The sequence below is a fragment of the Trachurus japonicus genome, chromosome 14 (assembly GCF_045865225.1).
Source record: "Trachurus japonicus isolate A0001 chromosome 14, Traja_1.0".
NCBI classification, from domain to species: Eukaryota; Metazoa; Chordata; class Actinopteri; order Carangiformes; family Carangidae; genus Trachurus; species Trachurus japonicus.
Window position 1 is genome coordinate 8,044,829 of NC_140920.1, and position 26,389 is coordinate 8,071,217.

Here is a 26,389-nt window from a genome sequence, read left to right on the forward strand (position 1 = left end):
GAGCCTTTCCTGCAGGGCTGGATAGAGAGGCCTGTCATGGATCTGGGGGTCACAGGGGCGAGTGGTGGGAGAAGCACCAGGGGACGTGCACGGCCGAACAGCCGGTCGAGACCCTGACATTGCAGGAAAGTGACAGAGGAGAGAGCTCAAGGGTGAACATCTCAACACAGCCTCCACTCAGCAGCTTCCAGCTGGTCTAACCTTTCCAAAATGTTTTCTACAAGTCCGTTCAGTGTCTTCTGAATGATATGTTCAAATTAAAATGTTATAGTAGTTCAGGTCTCCAGGTGAACGGATTTCTATAAAACATCGACGCTGCTGGAAGCTTTTTCTTTCTAAGATCTCGTAAACTGATTTATATTTTATTACACTTGACCCACTGAGGTCATGAAGCGGGATCAATGCCTCAGTGAAATAACAAGGCTGCGCTGCTTCTTCATCCCGATGCTTTCTGCTTCCATTATTGTCCATGTGCACTCGGGGGGAAGTTACTAGAGGGAAGTTTTGTCTACTCAGGATGCCGCGTTTAAATGCATGTTCCTGGCAGGCTGCTCTTAACAGATGTGACCAGTGCAGTGTGTATTGTGAGTGGTCAAACACATGTGTCCTTATGATGTTACATTACAAAGTACAGCAGCAACAGCATACACCAGCGTCATATGGCAAACAAGGAGAACAATGGTAAAGGAAATGATGACGTCCAAACTCCAGTATGCATTCAGGAAGAGGAATCTGTAGGCTACAGGGAAAGAAAAATTTGTCGGTGCAAATTTGGGTCAAATTAAATCACTGGTTTTTAAGAAATGTAAAGGTTCTAAACTTTTTTAGTGACACAAATCAACACTAAGACCATTAGGTTGGGTCTTCTTTTATTAAAAAGGCAAATCTCAGATCGTAGGAGAAATGTAGAAATGTTCTGAGACTTTGTGGGGTATTACCTCAAGAGAAAGACCTGTCTCTTTTTTGCGGTTGCACACTTACGAGTAGTCGCAGGTGTTAAATTAGGAGCATAAATTACTGTTGTCATAGCACTTTCTTTTTTTACAGGGGCTCTACTTAGTATTTGAGACAAAACCTTTAGAGGTGAACAGCTTTTATAAGACATACCAGTCAAAATGGAGAGAAGACCCATGAAAGCTCTAACAGGACTCAGGGTCAGCTTTTAAAAAAACTTAACAACATATTATGACCTGACACTTCTAATGAACAGCCTGACATTTAAACATTGTCACAGCGTGGGATGGTGGTGGAAGAGATTCCTGAAAATGACAGCTCTCTCTCGGCTTGTAAGGAAAAAGGAAGTACAGTACATTTCTTCTTCTTGCCTTGGTGGAACATAAAAAAAAAACAAAAAACAAAGAGCGGGGCATTTTGTTCCAAAGCAGCTACAATGACATTCCAATAAAACAATCTCAAAGCCAATTAATCACCGGTGTGGCATGCAGAGGAAAACACATACCAAGACATGAAAAAGGTTCTGTATCCTGTTTTAAGGAAAAAAAAGCTGCACTTCCGGTTGTTTTTGCCCTCCGTGTTCCAGCTACCTTCCTGAAAATGTGCACGATAAGAAGGATCAAGGGAGATGCACAAAGATGAGGAGGAGCAGGAGAGAGGGCAGCAGCTAATTTGTTTGATTGCCAACCGTCCATACAGGAAGTATCTAATGGGCCCTGCGGGAGCACAAGGTCAAAGGTCACAGACTCCCAGTGTCATGTTGAATAATTATGAAAAGACTTAAGAGAAAAGCTTTTTGCAAAAAAACCCAATAAAAAACAAACACACGCTACAACACAACCACAGTACAGTTTTTATAAGCGACGAAATATAATATAATGAATTTCCCTTGACAGTTGAAACAGTTTTTTTCTTTTGTGAGCAATTTGTATAACTCAAACAAACCCACTCCCACACATCCCATCCTGCCTTTTGTCTTTGCCCCCCCCCCCTCTACACACACACAGACACACACAAGCACAAACATGCCACCTCTTCTTAACCCATAAAAGAAAAGCTGATAGTATAAGAATATAGCAGATAGTAGCCTACACCGATGACGTTTCAGCGCACAAGGAAGCGCTCAAAGCCAGAAAAGTCTTTTTGAGTCTTGTTGTATGCTTATTATACACACAGACAGGCCTGCACACATAAACACACACACACACACAGACACACACACACACACTCGGTGCCAACAGAGTAAACAGGGGGAATGTTCTCAGCTCCACCGGGCTTGTATAGGATGTCAGACGTATCCACAAACACAGTGGCCGTCCATTCAGATTGTAAACACACCGCTCTTTGTCTGGCATTTCACATCTGCTCGCTCCAAAAAAAAAAAAAACGCTCCCAAGAAGACTGACCCAGTCTGAATATCCAGCCCCTGTCTACACAACCGGAAGCCTCATACATCTTTGTTTTTTTCTGCTAGGTGTCCCCGGTTTTGGGGATCACTGCAGGAACTCTGATCCTGGTCTTCGTGCCGGAGCCAAAGCGAGGCAGCGCCGACCAGATGGGAGGACGCATCAAGACCCGCACCTCCTGGTTCTGTGACATGAAGGCTCTCGCCAAGAAGTAAGGCACAAGTTACAGTACAGTGATGATACTACAGTATAGATACAAAATGTACTCACATATTTGCATACAACCACTAAATGGTTACAACCTTTAGAGGTAAATGTCAACACAAGAGGTGAACAAATATAATTTACTCAACACTCTGAGCTCTGTTTCTTACCATCCAGCTGTATCGGCCCATCTTATCATGAGACCTGTGGGCTATAGGTTAAAATGTTAAAATGTTATTACCTCTAGGCCTATATGTGACCATGCAGACTAATTATGAATGAATGAATGAATGAATGAAGAGCATTTTTCTTTTCTTTTTTGCACGAACATATCATTTATGAGCAATCATCATGACTGGGATGTGCAAAGGGGAGGTATGAAACCCAAAAGGGCTTATATGAAAACCTCACCCATATATACAAAAAACACATTTTTTTACAAGTTAAAAACAAAAACATAGGGAATAATTAAACAATAAGGAAAAATAAGTAGAAAAGTAAGTGATTAAACAGTGAATATAAGGAAATAAGGAATAATACATACATTAAAGGAGATATCTGTAAGTTTTGCTGCTGTTTACTTCAATACAACACAACCTGAGATACCTATCGGCTCAGTTTCCGTAACATTTACATATACAATACAATACATATTTATTTATATAGCACATTTAAAAATACAACCCAGGTTGACCAAAGTGCTGTACAATAAACACACAAGCAAACTAGTGGCAATACAACTAGCTATAACTATTTAGCATCACTCTAGTTATCTCACCTTTGAGATAATGATAGTCTTTTCCAACCAGGTGATTTCCCCAAAGAAGCCCGTATTATTTGTTTTTACAAAGAGAAACCACACGTTTCAAGATCGAGTTACAGATTAGAACAGTAGCAGCATGTTTATTTTTCAACTTCTGTAAACCCGTATACTAATCACCACCTCTTTGATTTTGTGTGTGTTTCTTCACGGTTATAGTCGGAGCTACGTGTTCTCCTCCCTGGCATCGGCGGCGGTGTCCTTTGCCACAGGTGCATTCGGTATGTGGATCCCTCTGTACCTGGTTAGGGCCCAGGTGGTGCAGAAGACAGCAGAGCCCTGCACAAAAGACATCTGCAGTAGCACAGACAGGTAAGAAGAGGCTATAATGGTTAAACATGATGGGGCACATGGCTTTGAAGTCATTGCTGCTTCTGTTTGACTTGTGCAACCTGAAACCTGAAAGGTACCGGCCTATACTGTACTCCGTGTCCCTCATGTGAAAAGCTGGATCAACTGGGTTTTGATGGCTCAGTGCCATGTTCAGTGGCTTTAAATTATTTTGAAAGAATTTCAATCATCTGCTGTTTATACTTAACAATGCTACGCTGCGTGATTGTGTGCAGTGCAAACTATGGCTGCAACTAACAATTATCTTCATTATTCATCTGTTGATTATGTAAACGAATAATCGATTAGGTCGATAAAATGTTGAAAAAGGTCAGTCAGTTTTTCCCAAACCACAAAATTATGTCCTCAGATCTCTTGTTTTGTCCACAAACCAAAGAGATACTCATTTTACTGTCATAAAGGAACAAAGAAACCAGAAATATTCACATTTAAGAAGCTGAAATTTTTGGATTTGGACTTTCTTTCTTTAAAAAAAACTACTCAAACCGATTATTCGATTATCAAAACAGTTGATTTAATAATCGATCATTGTTTGGTTAATTGTTGCAGCTCTAGTACAAACATCACATGATATGAATATAACACTTATTTCCTCTCCTCTCCTGTCCTGTCCAGTATAATCTTCGGGGCGATCACCTGTGTGACGGGCCTGCTGGGCGTGGTCATCGGCGCCGTCACCACTCGCCTGTGTCGCCAGAGGACCGAGCGAGCCGACCCGCTCGTGTGCGCCGTCAGCATGCTGGGCTCGGCCATCTTCATCTGCCTCATCTTTGTGGTGGCAAAGAAGAGCATCGTAGGAGCTTATGTAAGGCTCATTTCCTGCACGGTATTGTGTCTGCAGGAGGAAAAGCTGCCTCCTTTTCAAACCATTGAGGAGGGTGTGATGATGATTATGTCCCAATTTTACAGCCCTGCCTCAAAGAACCAACATGCCTCCTTTGAGAAATGTCTCCCTGACAAAGAGTGATATTAGCATGTAAATTATGGAAAAGCCTGAGGGACTGGGAATTAAAAAGAGGGAAAGTCTGGTAACTAATCCAACAGGAGAAAGCTTTGTAAAAGCTCAGCAGGGTGCCAGCTCCCTTCAGGCCCACAGGCGCTGACTGGGTGTCGCTCATCCTGATGAATAGTTGAATCGCAGGTTAGAGTGACACGGCCTCAGGAGCGGCTGTAGGTAGCTGAGCTTAACACCTCATTGGGCCAAAAGTTCAGAGTCTCAAGCAAAATGCGCAGCAGAGACCTTTACGTGTGCATCTGATTGGCTCGCGAAAGCAGGAAAGGGCGCAACTTTACAATCGCTCGCCCTGAAACAATGCAGTCTGAGCCCCTGAACTCACCAAGCGCAGATTTCTCACTCTTATCACAGACAAAGGAATGGGAACTGACTCTCAACAAGTCAGCCGATGATGGAAGGCTTGGAAAGATGGAAAATATTTCCTATGCGTGTGAGGGAACATAACAAAACGACCCTCCATATCCTAAATATGTGACCTTGGTTCACATTGGCAAGTTTGGCCTCTTGACTTTTTACTGCTGGATCAGTGCAGGATTTCTTTTTACAGAGTATGTGAGCTGTGTTTATGATTGCACTGTAATGATATACTGTGGTCATTTAACACCGGCTGTAAAACAAAGTATTAGTGACAAATAATTCATATGAATAATGACTTTTGGGATGATTACAGATCTGTTTTTTTAGGCCTGTGTGTTGTTTTACAAATACAGTCAAGTGACACCTGCTTTATTTCTTTGTAGAGTTTACAAAGGGTCTCAGATTAGGATCCAAGAAGAAAGTATTTTGTTATTAAAAATAATATTCCCTCAACTGTGATGGGGCATGACTTCAAAAATGTAATTTCACTTCTTCTCCCACTACTCTATCGTACAATATTAAATCATCGTACTATACGGCAGCAGTTGTAAGTGATCAACTCGGGTTTCATGGCAAAGAGCTGACAGATGTGTTATATTATAAGGTGTGACATGGTTGTAACGCTCTGTGCCGCTCTGCCGAGGCCGATTGACCCCTCGCAGCTGTTGTCTCGTCAACACGCGGCTAATCTGAGGGAAAGGCACAGCGCTTCTGTCTTCTAAGAGGCAACATGTCGGTCACGGTGTCTGGTTCACAGCTCTCCGAACAGACCCGTCTACATAGCCCCCCTCTGCACTGCGCTGTCGGCCTGGCACACTGGCAGAAGGGTTATTCCCCAGCAGGAAACGCACATCAACCACCCGTGTTAAACTGTGCCAGACGAAACCCAGTCAATACAGATACAGATACACAGGATTCCTCTGCAACCAAAGCCCTCTGGGTGCATGTTTGAGAAAGCAGCAGCAGCCAAATAGGAACAGCAGCTGCCTCCGGCCTGTGTACCTACCTACAGTAGCCTATATATCTACATAAATAAAGTATGTCAACTCTGCTATGTTGTTTAGAATTTGCGTCCTCTGCTGCACCAACCGGTCGCAAGTAGGACATAAACTCAAAACGTCGCAGCTGCTGCCTCGAACTGTAGGAAGTGTTGTGATGTTCCCACATTGAAGATACGGCGGCTTTGACAAGAATAAACAATCCTTATCATCCCGTGCTGTTTTCCAGGCTGCTATATAGGCTACTCGGCTCAGCGGGACCAAAATAAAGGCCTGCGCATCCACATATAATTGGGCCACAGCATAATAACATGTTTTTAAAACCACTGCAGCCAAAGCACTTTTTATTCAGTGTGGATTCCCACACATGGGAGCAATATCTGCAACCTCCTCTCTCTTTTTTTTTTTTTTTTTGGCTTCTCTTCAGGTTAACAGCCTTCTGTGCAGCAGGATTTGGCCGATCTTAATCAGCACCACTAAAATGTGCAATTTCTTCCTCTTTATTTTAGGTTTGCATCTTCATTGGAGAGACGCTGCTTTTCCTAAACTGGGCAATAACGGCCGACATTTTAATGGTAAGTACTGGGGAAACCTGCACTTCCTGCACTTGGTCACCGAAAAACGCCTGCAACAAACAACACCACAGGGAAGTGGCAGCGATTAGAAATAGGTTTAGTTTTTATGACTCGTAAAACATCTCAACTCATGCATGTTTTTGGTGTTTAAAAGTTGAAAACAGGATGTTGAGTGAGCCAAGACTGAATAAATGTGAGGTTTATTTTGACTGACAGGTCTGCAGGAGTTGTCCTGAGCTCCGTGTATAATAATTGACCTCTGCGGGGAGTTGTTTTAACAAGGCCAACTTGACTCTGTCTTCATCACCTTAAACACAATGTCATGTCCTTTTCTATTTCCTCCTGCAGTTTGTCGTAATTCCCACACGGAGAGCAACAGCGGTCGCCTTTCAGAGTTTCACCTCACATCTCCTGGGTGACGCGGGAAGCCCGTACCTGATAGGCCTGGTAAGACTCTCACAGAAAACTATCTACTGTAGCACTGTGCAGTGATGAGGGCGTGAAGAAGGGGGGATTTATTTATTAAAGATTTAACTCGGGTCATAAATCGCAGCTTGAACTCACTGCTTCAGCATATCTGTGAGCAAACCCCCCCGTTCATACACACACACACACACGACGCATTCAGCCCTTTGCTTTAAGTGGGCCAGTGCAAAGTGAGGTACAAGAGGAGCTTTTAGCACACGTCCCACGAGGCCTGGTGAACAGAGTTGTGATTTCACCACTGCTCTTCAGGCTGTCAGTGGCGTTTTCTAGTAAATCTCGTCGGCTCGCGGGAGGGGCCGGAGTTACTGTATTTGATTGGTTAAGAGATGAGAGAGTAGAGTAGAGTGTGGGGCTTATACTGGGGGACACTAGGCCTCTCAAGGTCATAGTCAACCCCCTCCAAATGTGCACGCATACACCCAAAGAATAGCATCCAGAATACAAGTGCTGCTTTCTATCCAGTGGAGTGTGAAACAGGATTCACCTCCGACGGTCCAACTGCATTCTTCTCGTTCCAACGTTTCTGAAGTTAAAGGACAATTCCGGTCGAATTCAACACGGGGGTGTATTTTCATATCATTTTAGGTCTAAAAGAATGAATCTGAAGATTTTCAGTTTAATCGCTCCTGTTTTGCGGTAGCTGCGTATGTCCGCGCATCGCCACGGCAGCAATGAATGGGAGTGGATGTAAGTTCCGCTGTTTAGGCTGTTTCCAGCCCTCAAAGCCGCAATTTTTTTCCACAGACAGCGTCAGATGGCTACTCAAACATGCACCGAGAAGTTTATTTACTTCAAGCAAGCCGACATGTTTGTAAAACTAGATCTAATTCAAAGTCTCCCGGAGTCTCGCGCGAGACCCAGTTGCCGTGCGCGGTGTGTTCAGGAGCAGTGGGAAAAGCTACCGTTGTGTCATAAACACAGGAATATCAACTCTTGACTTGCTTCAAGTAAAAAAAACTTCTCGGCGCATGTTTGATTAGCCACCTGACGCTGTCTGTGGAAAAAAATGTACACTTCAAGCAAGTAAAGAGTTGATATTCCTGTGTTTATGACACAAGCGGTAGCTCCGACTGCGCCTGAATACACCAGCACTGCAACTTCGGGCTCGCGCGAGACTCCGGGAGACTTTGAATTAGATCGACTTTTACAAACATGTCGACTTGCTTGAAGTAAATAAACTTCTCGGTGCATGTTTGAGTCTCCATCTGACTCTGTCTGTGGAAAAAAATTGCGGCTTTGAGGGCTGGAAACAGCCTAAACAGCGGAACTTACATCCACTCCCATTCATTGCTGCCGTGGCGATGCGCGGACAGACGCAACAACCGCAAAACAGGAGCGATTAAACTGAAAATCTTCAGATTCATTCTTTTAGACCTAAAATGATATGAAAATACACCCCCGTGTTGAATTCGACCGGAATTGTCCTTTAAATAGTAACTCGATGGAGGTGAACACTCTGCATGTCATACAGGAGGACAACGCACACACACACATACATGCTGCAGTGACATGGCATCCATGCTGCCTGTCATAACTCACATCATATCCCAATGTTTCATATTTTTTATTTCAGCTTTTATGAGCTACTTTTGGTGCCAGGTGCCAATTGCAAGAAGAGCGAATAGACTGGCTCAGTGTGTACATTGTGTTTTATTGTCATCCCTCCTGGCTCACAGTCTAGGTCAAGTTGACAAAGGCAGTGAAAGTCTTTGATTTAGTGAATCAAACTGATCTTTGAGATCTTCCGTCGGAGGCCCTGACAGGCTGGCAACAGACGCAGCTGTCTGTCGAGGAGGTAACGCTGAAAGTGTCCCGTCTCTAAATGAAAATGTTAAACCGTTGTCAAAGCCGGATAAAAGGAGCTGTATGTTGTCTCCCAAGTGCTGACAAGTTCCTCAAAGGACCAAACAAAACTCTTGGAACCGGGCTCAAAGGCCGATGGTGCTGTGTTAGTTTCTGATGATCAAATGAAGCCCGGTTTCATCTCAGCTTCCTCTTGACAAATTTAGATTTAGATGCAGAGCTTTGAAAACTGACGGACCCCAGCTGAATCACTTTAATTCTGCTGATTTCAGTGTTTCAATTAGTAAACAATTAGTCAAGCTACAGAAAACTAATGTGTGTGCAGTTCTTCTTATAACTGATTGATTGATTTAGTTATTTATTAAAGGGACAACGAGGAGTTTTGGAAAAGCGAAGCGTTTTCACACTACATTTATGAGCCTCCGCGCACCGTGAAATTCTTTGACCGGCGCAAGACAGACTCATGTTTTCATTCATCAAGAATTAAAGTCGGAGGTTCGAAGACGATCACATACCGTCGTAGTCCCGACCATAAGCGGTGATTCGGGAACCGAAAGTAAAGAAACGCTGGTCGGCTCCCAGCATTTCCGCCACCACTAATAATAACAAAATAACGATAGAGACAAAACAATATATTTATCGAAAATGGGCCCATTAACAAGTGGTAACGTAGATTCATCCACATTAACGTGAGACTTTTTTATAACCAAATAGAAACTCCTCGTTGTCCCTTTAAGTGAATATTCCCAGACCAGTGCTGGTTGGATTTTTTGGCTGTTTTGTCTCTGCTTTAAATAATTCTCAATACCTTTTATTAGTTTCTGCATCAGTTTCAACCGAGAAAGGGAAGCTGCTGTACAAGACTATTGTTCGGATAATGTTGCAACAATATACAAAAAGTCTAAGCTCCAAATGTCAGAATAATAATACAGCCTGTAGATAAACACACGCAGACGCTGCCAACCAGCATTACCCAGACGCGGCCTCTCAGTGAGCCAGTCACCCCGGTCTTCTCCATCCAGCCTGGAGGGTCACGACTCTCCTCTGAGTAACATACTCCATGTCCGGGGGGTTTCTTTCTCACTCCTCCACAAACTGCCTCAGTTCCTGAACCGTGGTTTAGCACACGAGTGTTGTTAGAGGCGTCGTCGTCGTGACGCACTCGTGAGCACAGGCAGATACAGAGTCACATATTATGCAGCAAGCAAGCACACACACTGGCACAAATCCTGTGAATGAGCAAAGTGGAGAATCTCAAGAAAAACAAGCAGACAAGCGGTTATTGCTAAGCAACCGCAAGGAGAAAGTGAGCGAACAAATGAGTGAGTCAGTCCTTTTTGGTTTACAGTCGGGTTGTGCACCAAAACAGACCTGCAGATGATGTACTCAACTCTAAAAAAAAAAACAATGTGGTGCCTCTGGTACACCGGACTGTAGTTGCCCGCGTGCCACACAACTACCACTCCCTGTTGTTAACCAAAAGTGCTGTAGTATATTTAAATAAATCCCCCTGAGATGGAGCCAACATCCCCGTCCATCAGCACGTAGACGGAGGCCGGTGTCACACGAGAGTCCCCTGACAGTGACTACATACTACAACCTCATAATGGACTCCTCCTCCTATTATATACTGCATGAATGAATGAATTTATATTTATTTACGTGTCGTGCACCAATTAAGGCCTATAAGGGCTTACAAGACACATTATCATCATATTTAGACACCAAACAAAATCATCAGAGCACAGACAAAACCAAACAAAAACAGAAACCACATGGAATTCACATAAATAATTCACTTTTTCTTTTTGACCAGGCACTTTTTATGAAAGTAGCTATAGTAAAGACTTCTTTTCTGAAGAACCATTCCAACTTTACCTCATCATCAACCCAAAACAACTCAGGTTTCACATTTTGCATTTTCTGAAACAAAAACTGCCTGGCTTCGTCATATAACGGACAATGAAACACAAACAGTTCATCCTCAATTACATTTAAATTACATAATGTGCATAGTCTTTCATCCTCAGGTACTGAGTTAAACCTACTAACTTCTATTGCCAGAGGGAGAATCCCAGCCCTCAACTAGGCACATAAAGATCTCTTGGATCTATCCAATGGCAAAGTCACATAGGGTTCTGAACAATATACATTTTTCAATTGGCAATAGGTTCTGAGCTTTGGTTTAAACCAGATATCATTAGCCCATTTTTCTTTATACTCAAGAAATAACTTATGCTTCACAAAATTAACATTACAACGCAAACCATTAGTGAAAATTGGTAGGAGACATTGACATGGCCACAGGCAGAGTGGGTGGCAGCCAGGAACAATCTCTCAGCAATCTCACAAGAAATGCCGAATTCCTGCTCGATAATTAGACTTGCAGCAGTTTGCTATGTATTTTTAGCTAAGCCGTTCTGTGCAAGTTGCAGCCAATTTACCATACAGTTACCTGACGAAACACCCTCTGCATTGGCCACACACACACACACACATACACATACATACATACACATACATACATACATACACAGCTCCTGGATGTGTCGTGCACAACACTTTATGCACACGCTCCTCCTCCTCACGATGCACACACGTGAACTGAACACTCCCTGCAGCAGCATCCTCCTGTCAGCAGTTCTCCACCTCTTCCAGTAAAGGAACTCATTCTGCTGATGCTAACATGTAATCAATGTGCTTCAGCCAGGGTGACCTATGGCCTCTCACTCTCACTCACACTCACACGTCTTCATCCCTCTTCCTCCTGTCCTGCTGGTCATACCTCCACACAATCTGCTAAAAAGGGGAGGCCTCTTCTTCCTCCTCCTCCTCCTCCTCCTCCTCCTCCTCCTATGTGTCCGTATGTGTTCGAGGGGCTGCTGCCTGTTTGAGTGATACAGGGAATTGCAGGAATGAGCAGCGCAGCACATCACACCCACTGTTCTCCAGCTGTTGTTTTTCTGCACGCATGAGAGGCAGCGCGTTACTTAAGCCTTCAACAGCAATATGAGCTATTAGCTATGAAATCCTGCCACACTTTAAAACAAAAACAGAGCATCTTACATCATCACACTGACTGTGTGGCTCTTTCATCTGCTGCCATGATGAAATGAAACTGTGGTATCTATCGTGCTTTTTGAGAGTGTGTAGCTACAGTATAACCACCAGATAGGAGGATATTTTAAGAAGAACTTTTGCTGGATGATTGTGTGTGAATAAAACTTCTCTTCTCTTGTGTCCCTTGCTGTGTGTGTGTCTGGGTGCAGATCTCCGACGCCTTACAGCAGAGCTACACAACGTCGGCGCTGTGGCGGTTCCTCAGTTTGGGTTATGCCCTCATGCTCTGTCCCTTTATCATCGTCCTGGGGGGCATGTTTTTCCTGGCTACGGCGCTGTTTTTCCTGGACGACAGAGAGAAGGCTGAGAAACAGTAAGTGACTCAGACATTGTTTCAATAACTTTGTCATTATTTCATTTATTTTTCCGCCCATCCATTCTTTAAATATTTAATACGTGCTTAAGGTCTCCTGCATGCGTGTTTCTTAAGTGAGAGCACCAGAGGTTCAGACTATAGGGATGTCACGATTATAAATGTTCTTGGTACGATTATTGTCAGAGAAATAATCACGGTGTTAGGATAATCACAATTATTGTGCATTAATTAATTTCACAACACTATGAATGTGTAAAATGATCAAATATAGTCAAAATATAATTAGATGAATCATTGTTTAATATTTCAAGTATCTATTAATATAAGACCAATTATAAATCCCCCAGGGGAAGTGTTTGAAATATTCAAGTCATAAATTGTCATCTATACCAAATGTTTAAGTTTATTTTAATCTTTTTTTTGTTTTGCTTTTTTAATTACAAATGACACTCTAACATCAAAATTCCTACCAATTCAATGTTATGTTAGTTAAATGGAGCAGTATCTGTGAATTTACCTTTATTTTGGTACACATCTGCCAATATGGTTCCAACGTTATCTTTTATGGAAAGTGACAGTATTTAGGAACCTTTACGATTGATTAATAGTTTGAACTTCAACTTTAAACTTTATTGTCCCCAAAGAGAAATTCATGTTGCAGAAGGGCAAAAAACACAGAACATATAGAGCACATCCACACAAACTCTACACAACACTGAACAACATTGAATGGCAGTACCCCAGAGGGCAAACTGGGAGCTGTTCCATACAATTGAGGTAAAAAATAAATAAATAAATAAGAGTGTATCATAACAGTTTAGTATTTGAATTAAGTTGGATAATGGCTTGTGTTATGAATGAGTATGTGTGGCGTTTAATACCACGTTTAACTGTGAAAACAAGTATGACATCCCTAGTTCAGACTACACCACCTCTGTGCAGCTTTAACATGGCCGTGCAGAGGTTAGAGAGACTTTGCTCTCTGCACTTTTAGCCCGGCGTGTGACGCATGTCAAAGACAAGCAGCCCAACGATGCCAACAATGGTGCCAACCCTGCAAGACTCACAGCGGCCCTCCAGCCAGGAGAAAGTCCCAGTCAGCTAAAAGTGCTCCGGAGCTGACACAAGCTGTTCTAGCCATCAATTTGTTTGAGTGTGCTCGCTTTGACTTTTACCAGCTACCGCCCTGGCCTCTTGCTGTATTTGTGCCTTCATATTTTCCTCATTCAAACACCGAGACGTGAATATACAGACACACACTGAGGGCCCGGCGACTGGTCATGGCCTTAAAAGGCTAAAACAAACTCACTCATCCTCTTTCAGATGGGTGAGACATGACTTCTTGTTTCTTTCAGACTATTTTTTCCTACGTTTTTATCACACTGACTTGCTCCCCTGGTGCCAGCGCTCTCAGAAATGACTTCCTTCCTGTTGAAGATGAGGGACATTTTTAGGCAGGATGGCAGTCTGATGTCTGACGTCTGTCTGCAGTCACTTTTTCTTCACCCTGTGGAGTTGGTTCCCGGTAGTTCCCACGCCAAAGCCCCTCATAAAGAGAGATGAGAGAGATTTCATAGAAAGGACCTATTTGTAATTGGAAAAACAATGGAAATTTATGTTGAACACCTAAATTTAGGATGTTTTATGATACTTGGTTCAAGCTGCAAATAATCACTCAGTCTAATATTAACATAAAGATTTAAAAGGCGCTTTCCAAAGGCACAAACTGCCGTGGCTGCTGTTGTTGCGTCTATTCGGGGGGTGGGAACGGAAAAGAAATGTAAAACAATGACTAAAAGAAAAGTCACTCTTGTCGTTGTGCCAGTAGTAGATAATAGTTTGTGGTCCAATATGTGGTTCAAGCTATTTGACCTCATTATTGCACAGTGTGGGCAGATGGCACATGTTCACTCAAACTATATCTAACCACAACCCCTTGACTTTCACACCACACGCTGTAGGGCAAAGCTAATGGAGATGAAGCAGATGGAGTTAAAAAAAAAAAAAGAAAAAAGAAAAAGAAGAAGTAGTCCAGATATGAAACAGACATTCTTAAAGTCGCTGCACGGTCATTCCTGTGTGTCCTTTGTCACAGATATGATCCGTAACAGAGGTGTGTAAAGGTCAGTAGATTAGACAACCACTTTCCAAAGTTTATCCAGTATCTATCTGATAAGTCACACTCTATAAAGCAGCTAACCCCTGCTCTATTAATAATTATCTAGTCATAATGCCCCAATTTGTAATCAAGTCAGATCATTCATATTGATTATAATAGACACTTATGATTAAGTCATAGCAGTTGCATGTGGAGATAACTCATTGACAAGTGTAATAAGTCAATAATTGGTGATAAAGTTCAACTCTTCAGTGATTAATCTGACATCAGACATCATTCACATGTTCGTTACAACACATTTTAAACTTCATTTACAACCATCTTAACCCGTAGGCCGCACTATAAATGGGGTTAATCATTCACCAGCCTGTTGGAGGTACATCCAGACGGCAAACATACTGTTGCATACCACACATAGTCCTGAAGTCTCTCCGCAGAACTGTACAGATTTGTTCTTAACATCCCAATAAAAGGAAAAAAAATCAAACTTACACAGCGGCGGCCCTTATGTAACAAACTGCAAACAACACCTCGGGGACCGAGAAAAATGACAACATCCACAACTTTGTGCAAACCGGGGGTTGTTCCACGGCTGTGATATATAAATAGATTCCATTCACGCTATAAAACCCCCAATTTATAAATCCTTCCTGACTCTACAGAGCATTTTGCAGCTTTTTTTTCTCCCTTCCAGTGTGTCCTCAGATACTCAGCTCTATTTATAAAAGGCGCAGAGCTGAACGAGTTACTCACTGGAGCGCGTTTGTCTATTTTCAGCCCTTAAAGTGTGCTTTATTATTTCTAGGTTGTTAGCTTTTTTTGGCTGCAGGGTTGCCATTAATAGCCTGCATTGGGTTCAGTGTGTGTCGCTCCCAGTCCGACACTTTGCACTTTGTGTGTGTGATGTGTGAGAGCTGAACTGTCTCATCTGCAACTAACTGCCAGTGTACCTTCATGACAATACAGATCCATCCACTGTGGGTCAAAGCAGGCTGAGCACTGCAGTCGGGAGTTTTAGAGAAGCAAATAGGGATGAAGTCAAGAGACAGAGAGAGATAGAGTCAGAAACTGCTGAGCTGATTAAAAACAAGAGATGTCTGAAGTTTCTGTGTGTCCTTATAGATTGTTTCCTCTGTCCTCAGGTTGAGCCAGCTGACACGACCACCCTCCACAGTCAAGGTATGACCAGGTAAATTGCCTTTTCTCATAAAGAAGCTTTCCCCCCCTTAAGTGCTTTTCACATGAGCAGCTCTACAAACAGTTTACATGCTTGACAACAAAGACGTCGTCTCTCTCGCTCATTAACTAGCAGGCAACATGTAAGAGCTCCTGTCATTAGCAATACACAAACATCCGACAAGAACAAGATTTTCCGGACTTTAAAAAAACACTCCGACTGTCTGGAAGCTTTCCAGAGCTTTATGACATGTGTAAACGCCCGCAAGTGATAACCACGATGATACACGAAGTGATTGATCGATGATCTGTTTCCCATTCCATTGTCCTCTGGGAATGTTTAGGCATTCTTGGAGAAGTGGCGATTATTTGACCAACTATCTGGCATCTTATCAAGACCTGAGCTGCCTTCCCTCCTTCCTGTCTTTATCAGACTCTCGCACATGGCGCAAAAAACGTCTCGTCTCACGTCTGCAATTATTAACTGAGTGGGGGGGTGAGGGGAAAAAAGACAATAACTGGCAGCCCACCAGATAACTCTGCACTGTGGACAATGGGGAGCGAGTAGTTGCCTGTAAAGAATAATAAGATTAAACTCTGACTCACTGATTAGAGGGGCAAGGAAACTGTTGTGACATATTTGTAAAGGTCATCGTGTTTTTTTCCAAAAGGTCAAGGTTTTTACCCCTTTCTAATCATTTGCTTTTAATTTTATCTGGGTTTATTTGTGTACATACAGTACAATATTTTGACATTTGTCAGAGTAGAGTCAGTCAGGCCGCCCCGAGGCCCCGAACCTCCAGTGGTACAGTAGACGTTCGGGCTGCATATAGTGTAATCTAGGGCAGTGGTTTTCAAAGCGGGAAGATGAGAACAAAATCAAATGAAATAATTGTATTTTGGGGCATTATTATAAAATATAATTTATGATAATATAACATATCGAAACCTTATTTGCCATGCTCATCTTTCTAATTGCCTGCCAGACAAATTATCATTCATGACATGACATGAAACCCCGATTGGGCAGAATAATGTAGTTGATCTGAACCCAAGTGGTCCTTTTTTTTTACATTAGTGGATTAGCCTCAACAAGCACCATGAGTAGTAGGGTGGTGGTTCATAAGACAATTAGTACATCACAACAACTCAGGCCAAAGACTGATCATTGTCGAACAGATGGAGGAAAGTGAGACTGACCTTTTAAATCTAAACCGTGTAATGAGGATGAACTGAGAAAACCAGGCTGGAGAGAGTGGAGCTTCAGTCCACAAGGTCCACAACTCCCACCTCCTGTCCCATCATTCTCATTGTGCAGCGCTGTATTATATAACAAAATGAAATTGCACAATGCATTTGTCTCCCATACAACATATTTCAGGGAAAAGGCGAAATGTAGGAGTGGCCTTGATGGGAATTCTGTCTTATAAGACAAAGAAAAAGCAAACACATGTTGTCCAAGGCATAATGTGAATTTCGTGGTAATAATATTATTATAAGACAAAACTCATCTGCAGCTTGATACATCTCAAATCTCAAATCTGCATCATCAAATTATCCTTAAATACGAGATCCAAATGCTTTGTGCTCGCAGCTGCATCACCACAAAAAAGAAAACAGTATGAGGATTTGAGGCGGAGTCAGTCACTTTTGGAAAACAGTGTGCTGCAGTTTCAAAGCCATGTCATGTGTAGTTAGTTAATAGGCTACAATATGCAACAAAAAAAACACCAGTGCGGTCGCTTACTGTAAATACTGCAGTGTTATTACAATTGGCAGGGTGACATTAGCATTCACTGTTAATGACAGGTGACATGAAAGGCTCCCACATGCAGACTGCCACACATCTCAGGTTTCAGCTCTCAGCCTTTAGGGTTTCATCAGTTCTCTGTCACACAGCAGCTAAAGCCGCTGTCAAACGGAGGCTAATTATAGATGATTACAGCCTCATGAGGTCAGAGTTGAATATGCCCATGAACTGATCATTTCTGTTCTAACGTGAAACCCACTGAGGAGCTCATAGGCGAGTGATTTTCAACAAATTTGCTGTGGGAGATAATCCAATCAGCCACGAGTGATACCCGCCTCCCTCGGGTCTGACTCGCAGATCAATACAGTTCACAGTTCATCCACTCTCTGATGACAGCCCCGTTACATCACTCTACCCAGAGCTACAACACGCAGCTGTGACAAACACTTAAAGGGGTAGTTCAGTTCAATATTTTGGCAAATTGGCCCATTGCCATGATCGCTATAGTCATAGCAGTAGGTTTGTTACCTTTATTTGTCGATGCAAGCTATTTTTTAGAACGGCAGAGCAGAGCCGTGAGCTGCTCAGAGCTACGCTACGGAGGCTCATGGGATTTCTTGGTTTCCCTCATCAAACTCATCAAATACACAATCCAACAACTCCAAAACGCTCTGGTGGACAAGTTGTGACCTGCACATTCACCACGCTATGAGATAATAACAGAACGTTACCAGACAGAGTTGTTTTAGAGGTAAATTCATGCAAAACCGCTGATGCATGTTGCGTTCAGGGACAGTTTTTCAGCAAGCAGTCTCTGTATTTGCCTCTAAACAACTCTGTCTGGTAACGCTCTGTTATTATCTCATAGCGTGGTGAATGTGCAGGTCACAACTTGTCCACCAGAGCGTTTTGGAGTTGTTGGATTGTGTATTTGATGATTTTGATGATGGGGAAACTAAGAAATCCCATGAGCCTCCGTAGCCTAGCTCTGAGCAGCTCACGGCTCTGCTCTGCCGTTCTAAAAATAGCTTGCACCGACAATTAAAGTTAACGAACCTACTGGTAAGGGGCAATGGGCCAATTTGCCAAATTGCTGAACTATCCCCTTAATGGCATCATTGTGAAAAGCTGAGGTAGTTTTTTTTACAGGGAATATTTCATTTGTTTTCTGAGAAGGAGTGGAAACGAAGGGACAGGGACTTTAGAAGGACGGAGAAGACACCACGCCACTGAATAAATGGGGGATGAAGAACAGCGCTAATCGGCCTAAGCTGTTATACATCACAAGCTATTAATCTCTGGTGATGCAATCCCAGATGGAGATCAGATACACTGAGATCCAATTAACTTCTTCTGCAGGAGAAAAGCAGAAAAGCTTCTCCGCTGACCAGTTTCACACCACACCACACCACACCACACCACAACACGCTACAAGATAACTAGACTAGAGGACATCTCCGGGACTCCGGGAGTTGTCAGAAGGATCAGCGTGAGATCTGACAGCAGAGCTTTTACACTCATTTATTCAGTAACCGCAACCCAGTAGTAGGCTACTCGGGGAGGAGGGAATTTATGTCATGTGGCAAAACTCTGATTGTAGTCACTGCAGTGCCAACCGTAACTGTTAAAAGTGTTTATACAGCTGCAGCCAGCTCTCATGCTTTCCTTCTTCGCGCTCTTATCATTCAACAAAAGCTCAGAGTCCTCAGTCAGCAGCAGCAGCGGCGCTCAGTGGGTTCATGGTGCCGGGTAGGGCAGCAACCACAGACCACACACAGATACAGACACAATGTACAGCCAGGCTTTGATGTGCCCTATACATTTCAAAAGCACTCTTGACTTTTCTCTTTAAAGGGATAGTTCGACATTTTGGCAAATTAGCCCATTGCCATAATCCCTATACTGTAGTCATAGCAGTAGGTTTGTTACCTTTAATTGTCGGTGCAAGCTGTTTTTAGAACGGCGGAGCAGAGCCGCGAGCTGCTCAGAGCTACGCTACGGAGGCTAATGGGATTTCTTGGTTTCATCAAACTCATCAAATGCACAATCCAACAACTCCAAAACGCTCTGGTGGACAAGTTGAGACCTGCACATTCACCACGCTATGAGATAATAATGTGACGTTATGAGACAGAGTTGTTTTAGAGGGAAATTCAGAGAGCTTGCTGAAAAACTGTCCCTGAAGGCAACGTGCATCAGTGGTTTTGCATGAATTTACCTCTAAAACAACTCTGCGTGGTAACGTTCTGTTATTATCTCATAACGTGGTGAATGTGCAGGTCACAACTTGTCCACCAGAGCGTTTTGGAGTTGTTGGATTGTGTATTTGATGAGTTTGATGAGGGAAACCAAGAAATCCCATTAGCCTCCGTAGCGTAGCTCTGAGCAGCTCGCGGCTCTGCTCCGCTGTTCTAAAAATAGCTTGCACCGACAATTAAAGGTAACGAACCTACTGCTATGACTACAGGGATTATGGCAATGGGCCAATTTGCCAAAACGTTGAACTATCCGTTTAACACATCTCTGGACCATTCAGTGCTTTCTCTATCGTCCAGTCAGATCTATAGTAATGACAGCCTGGCTATGTTGCGTCGTCGCAGCCAAAAACCACTACAAGTTGGTTTGATTATAAAGCTTGATCGCTTGCCAGGCCAATCAGTCCTCCTCCTCCTCCTCTGTTTGCAGAAGCCAACAATCTCCAGCACAGTGATGGTGAAGCTGTGAGGAGGAAGGCCAAGCTCGCACATTATCAAAGCGTTCACAACTCCTAATTATCTCCGAGCCACACAGTCATTTGAGTCAATTTTAAACATAACTTTGGCTGTAAAACAGTTTACAGCAACAACTGACACTATTAATTGAGGAAAATTGTTCATCCCAGAGAGGATTGGATCTGCATGGATATTACCAAACACATTGTTCTCTAGAATCCACTAATCCTGTTATTTAAGCTAATTACCCTTGTTTGCTATGGAAGCAGTGAATCAGTGCGTCTGCATATAGGCACAAACGTGGCGGTCTCTGCATCTGTAGATATCTGAGTGAGGGTCTCACTTTGTTTTTTGGGAACTCATTGCTTCTCCCTGGCTGCACTAATCCTATTGCAGCACCAGCAGTCGGGTGCTTGTGTAGCGGAGCATCCAGGGCACTGTGATGACAGAACACAACAAACAGCGGGACGTCGCGCCATCGCTCTCTCATCCAATCTGAAGAAACCACAAGCGTGTCACCATGAACCATGATAGTCTAATCTCCAACTGCGCCGGTGTACAGTAGCCTACTTTTCCCTCTGGTGCCGCATTTTCCACCACACATATAGGTTTTTGTTCAGTTTTCTGTCGTTAAATAAACTGAAATTATAATAATGTTAGCTGTGAGAATTAAGCAAATCTTTATCATCTCCCCAGCATTGCAATAGAGAGCATGCTAAGCACTTAATGTCATGGCAGCAGGAATAAAAGCTGCTGCACTTTCCTCCATAAGGCGAGACACTACAGGCAAAAACATGCACTGATCAATTTTGAGATTTTGGGCTTTTTTTTCTTCCTTAACATGTCTTCTTTCAGAAAAGTCAAAAGAAATGGTAGAAAATCCACATTAAGGTGGTTATTTTTACTTCATTTTGTCTCTTTCATTAGTAGATTTCTCTAAATTCACCAAAAGTTGGATGTTAACATGACATACTGTGATGTGCTTGTTATCTTGTTATCTGACCCATGTCATGTCAGGTCATTGTAAAGCTCTCTCTCTCCTGAACAATTATGTAGGCTCTAAAAATTGTCATCTCCTCCGTATCCGCAACCAATCGTAAAAGTACGATTTACATTAACAATCTATGGAATTTTACAGTTCAAGTCTTTAAAGGCCATTTTCTCAAAATGAGTTTTTCCTCAGACTCTGAACCCGAAATCTCCACTTCAGCAGCACTTACAGACACCAAACCTTCCAGTTTTATTCCTGTCTATATTCTGAAGGTTTTTACAGAGGGGATTGTTGATATATCATTCAAAGCCTGATTTATGCAACATTTTATTCCTAAAAACAGGACGAAATTGGATTTTTTTTTAGGGCTGGTGACAGTATTTTCTCATTTACAGAGTGATGAAAAGAGAAATCAAAAATCCTCCTCTGTAAAAACTTCTGACTCTAATATGTCAACAAAATAAAACAAGAATTTTGAAAGGGGCTTTATCCATTTTTCAGATTTTGGTTCTGGAAATGTATGCAAATTAGCGCATATTTCATCAGCTATTGCCTCATTTACATATTTAAACATCCAATTTGACAAAACTTGTAATACAAAAAATATTTGTCTTAATGTGAGTGATAAACTTGGGAAGTGTCATGGTGATATCTGTTATTTAAAATCTTTACCCTATTCACCTGTAGTGTCTAGTGTAGTGCGACTACATTTTCTTACTCCACTATATTGCAGAGAGAGATATTGTATTGTACTAAACTGCTTTGAAAACAAAAGTTTAACATAAATCAAACCAAACCAATATACTGTATAGAATGTGATCATACGCCTCGAGCACATCTATGCAGTAGTTTTAATACTTGAAGCACATTTTGCTTGCTTTTAGCATATGTAAATGAGGAAATAATAAGACCTGGTAATAAAATAGCTTTTATTGCTACAGTAAGTTTACTCTACAGTAAAAAGATTTAAGGATGTGTACCACAAAGGACACACACACTGCAATGATGAGAGCACGTCTACACCATTAGATTACTTCGAGATAATTTGATTTAACGTCAACATTTTTCCAAGTGAATGATGAGTCACACAGTGTGTTACTGTTGGACGTTATTTAGTGCGCTCTGTTATTGCGCTCTTACATCAACAAACCGTCTCCTTCCTTCATCGCTGTTTGTGTATGACGCAACGGAGCATCAATATCAGATGTTAAGTCTCACCCTCTGGAGATGCATTGGCTCTCTGGCTTATATGGGGGTGGTTGGGGGGATGTTGGGGGGGGGTCAGCATTAAACAAACTGTTATGTGTTGGTATGTTGGTTACAGGGAGATATTTAGGTCACAGGCTGCTGGTCCTGGTGTGCAGGAAGGTCCTAACAGATGGCCCAGGAGCTTTCGACCTCAACATTAATTACATGAGAAAGTCCCGTAGTGAAGCCCGACTCAAACCGCTCTGTTTCCTCCCCCCTTCCCTCTCAATTTTTTTCAATTCAGTTAGCTTTATTGGCATGAACAGAAACCCGTTGTTGCCAAAGCACTGCACAAACCACTCACAAAGACATTTCAACATAACAAATATATATACAGTAGCCTATATACATATACATATCTCAATATTCAATAACAAATAAACAATATTCCATATAAACTACACCAGTGGTTCTCAACTGGTGGGTCGGGACCCAAAAGTGGGTCGTGGACCCGTTCTGGATGGGTCGCGGACAGCTGGTCAAAAAAGTAAATAATATTTAATGCACATCTGATGTTGGACATGTCTTTTATTTAGAAAAATAACTTATTTTGAAAGGCACACGAGACACGTGAACACATGCAGTTGTAATGGTCCTCCTCAGTTTCTTATTATTTGCTCTGAATGGAAAGATACTGTATCAGTTTCTTATTAATGTGGCCTGAATGCAGTGAATCTTGTTTTGTTTTGTGGGTCTTTATTTTGTGCAATTTGATATTTATTCACGTTTGTGAATATGCTCTGAATGCAGAGATGCATTAGAAGTCAAATATATTGTTTTGTTGGTCTCCATTTTGTGCAGTTTGATATTTTTTTATTCACTTCCGTACATGCGGGTGTCATGGTCCTCCTCAGTTTCATTCATGTGCTCTGAAATGCACTTTGCTCAATAAAGAGCAAAATGAGTTTTTAAAGGCTTTAAAAAAATAAATCTTGGTTTGAATTCTATAAAAGTGGGTCGCGACTTAATGACCATGGGAAAATGTGGAGCCCAGAGTGAGACTAGTTGAGAACGCCTGAACTACACCACAATAGAATTTAATACAATCAGATATAAATAATGGTGCAAGTCAAGATGCCAAAGAGTCCCTCAGGTTGTGGCAAGCAGTTACATATTTGGCTGCCAGAGGAGCTGCTGTCCCTTCTCCTAGCAGGATTGACATTTTCTCCTCTGGTGTTAGCAGGCCGAATTTTTTGATTTTCTTGGTTATTTCTTTGAAGTGAGCATCTTATTAAAGAGTACTTATCTCTCTCTTTCTCTCTTTCTCTCTCTCTCAGGTGACGCCCTAACGTGGAGCCGTCTCGTCTGAAGATGCAACCAAAACTCAACAAGGATGATAACAACAGTGAGGGCAGCTGATCCATCCACCTCTTTAAAAACCAACACCACCGCCACCACCACCACCACCATGTGTGTCATCATCTTTTTCCTATTATCACCGTCCGCCACCCACAACGCTCAGCATCCTCCTCCTTCCTCCTCCTCCTCCCGGTTTCCTGGCTGCTGCTCTCTCAATCTCCACGGCTCATCATGGAGGCGGCTCAGAACTGGAACAAGGGAGCGTCTTGCCCCCTTTTGAACTGCCTCTAAAATCACAGGCTGGTGGAGAGAAGAACACGCACCGACCGACCGCACCGACGGACCGGACCGACAGCTGGTGTCCTCCTCACCTCTGTCTGAGGAGCCACTGAACCTTCCAGGGAGGAGGAGGAGGAGGAGAAAGAGGAGGAGGAGGTGGTGTGATCCCCTCTGACTCCTGATGCCATACTACTGAATGCTGATCATGAACCTGCCCTGTCTGTCTGTCTGCCTGTCTGCCTGTCTAGTCCAAACGGTCTGTCTCCATCTCTGTCTCTGCCTCTGTCTGTCTTGTCTGTTACGTTGGCTGTCGATCTGCACCAAGTGCCATATAGCGTCATTACATTCCTTCGGACTTTTTTGCACTGACCATAAACAACCCTCATGACTTTACAGTATATCCCTGTCTATATTTACATGCACACTACTATACTACTACAGTATAATTCAGCTTTTTGGCCCCCAAAATTAGAGAGTTTGATTGAGCCGTTTATTATTTATATGGATCATCTGCAGTCACATCAACGCTCCACTGGTGTTTGTGCAGCTCCCATGCAAATTTTCCCAAATTAATTCTGCCCCAGGCTTTCAACTCGAAACAGACACGAGCTATAAAAAAAAAAAAATTCAAGTTATGTGGAGCAAATGATTCAGCTTGTTCAAATGTGCTGCAGGATAATGCTAAATAATGGGACTAATACGACTCACATTATTACTCTGCACATCTTTATCTCAGTGTTAACAACATGGACTTCAAACGCAGATACACAGTGTTTACATGATGAATGCAGTATTCTTTATAAAATTGATCAAAAATTTCCCCGTGCATGTAAACATAGCCGTCAAACCAAAAAGAGCCAAAAAGAGTTGCCGTCTAAAGGTCAGTGAATCAGCCTTAAAAAATTGGAGCTTTCCCATCCACAGCTGTTTCTTTTGACCCCCCCGCCCCCTTTCTCCATCCATATGTGTTTTTATTTTTAGCTTTTAGCACTTAAATCCGTGTAGACAGTGCCAGAGAACATGACAGAGATGAGAGATTTCTGCACATTATTTTTCACAAGGTCCCTTGTGATCTATATATTTTTTTTTTTCTGTTTTTCTTTGTGTGTGATGTTGGATGTGTAACTGGAGGTCACGGCCCATCTGGGCTGTTTAAAGTAAGACACTGGATTTTTTTTATATTTTATCATTTATATTGTACATGCTATTCCCAAAAGTAAATGAAATGCTACTCCTTCTGCTTTTAAGGAGTAACGCCTGTGTTTATGTGTAAATGAAAAGCAATACAATTTGTTTATTTTCATGCGAACCAACCTTATTTTTTTTCTTTTTTTCTTTTTTTTTTAAATCCACACTGCCTTATCAGTGAGCTGGGTTTTCCTTTAGAGAGGCTGCTTGCTCTCTGATGGTTGGTTTTGAATTTCTGGACACAACAACACCCACACACGGAGACGGAGTCACTCTTAATGATGGTTTCCAGTCCAGTCTGTGCTGCTGCTGCTGCTGCTGCTGCTGCTGCTGGCTACAATAACAGGCATTGTGAATAGAGACCTTTCCCCTCCTTTCGCTATTGTAGATATCCCTTTCCATGATTCTCAGAAAGACCCTTTTGTAAAGAGCTTGAGTCACACTCATCGGTTTATTAGCGAGGGAAATCAAAATCCCAGACAGGAACAGGAAATCCTTCAGCCTCAGGTTAGACTGATGGCGACGGCCTCTTATCGCTGATAACGGATAAGCTAGGAATCCCCCCACCCGCCGTCTTTGAAAGTGGACCAGCGTGTCCTCAGATGTCACCACAGGAGCTAAAAGACAGATTCTCCCTCGATACCTGCACCAGAAATTTACGTATAGGAAATAGAAGCTCACCAAAAATGTGGATTTGATTTTATCACTCTATGTATTAATTACAGTATTAATATATAATCATACAAATTAACTTAAATCTCTGACAAAGTTGTGAGAGGAAGACTATATGGAAGCGTATTGCATTCACTTGAGTAATTTATTTTTTGGTTTGTTTTTCTGACAAATTTTCTTCCTCCTGTAATTTTTTTCTGATTTAACGAGATTTCATAATCCCGTGAGAAGCTCCCACCTGCACAAGTAACATTTAAACCACTGCTGCAGTCAAAGCCTCCACTTCATCACGGATCTATTACATCTTAGATCCATGAGATACATCCATGACCATGGATATGCTCCACAAAGTCGAGCTATCTCTGCCGGCATTGTAGATTTTCAAAGGAAAGCCCCACTCATTTTTTTCTTATTTTCACTTTGTTCCCAGTAAATTCTGCTTTATATTGAAAGGAAACAACCTGTTATTACAGAGAACACCACCTCAGACTCAGAAAGTGTCACTCAGAAAATATCAGATCAGTCAGATGGGATGTACTTTAGCACCTTTA

The 26,389-nt window shown here is 42.4% G+C and overlaps 1 protein-coding gene across 2 annotated transcripts in view; it reads left to right on the top strand.

Annotated features, from left to right (window-relative positions):
• Positions 1–25,363, top strand: part of spns2 (SPNS lysolipid transporter 2, sphingosine-1-phosphate) — a 72,973-nt gene extending 47,610 nt beyond the window's left edge. The window contains exons 6-13 of one of the 2 annotated variants that reach the window (XM_085797288.1): positions 2,429–2,571; positions 3,544–3,696; positions 4,351–4,540; positions 6,615–6,680; positions 7,029–7,127; positions 12,239–12,402; positions 15,667–15,713; positions 23,678–25,363. In XM_085797288.1, the coding sequence (XP_085653414.1) occupies positions 2,429–2,571; positions 3,544–3,696; positions 4,351–4,540; positions 6,615–6,680; positions 7,029–7,127; positions 12,239–12,402; positions 15,667–15,709 (858 nt within the window). In that variant the 3' untranslated portion in view covers positions 15,710–15,713; positions 23,678–25,363. The remainder of the gene's footprint in view (positions 1–2,428; positions 2,572–3,543; positions 3,697–4,350; positions 4,541–6,614; positions 6,681–7,028; positions 7,128–12,238; positions 12,403–15,666; positions 15,714–23,677) is intronic. The other variant, XM_085797287.1, reaches the window with a different exon arrangement.
• Positions 25,364–26,389: the final 1,026 nt, after the last annotated feature.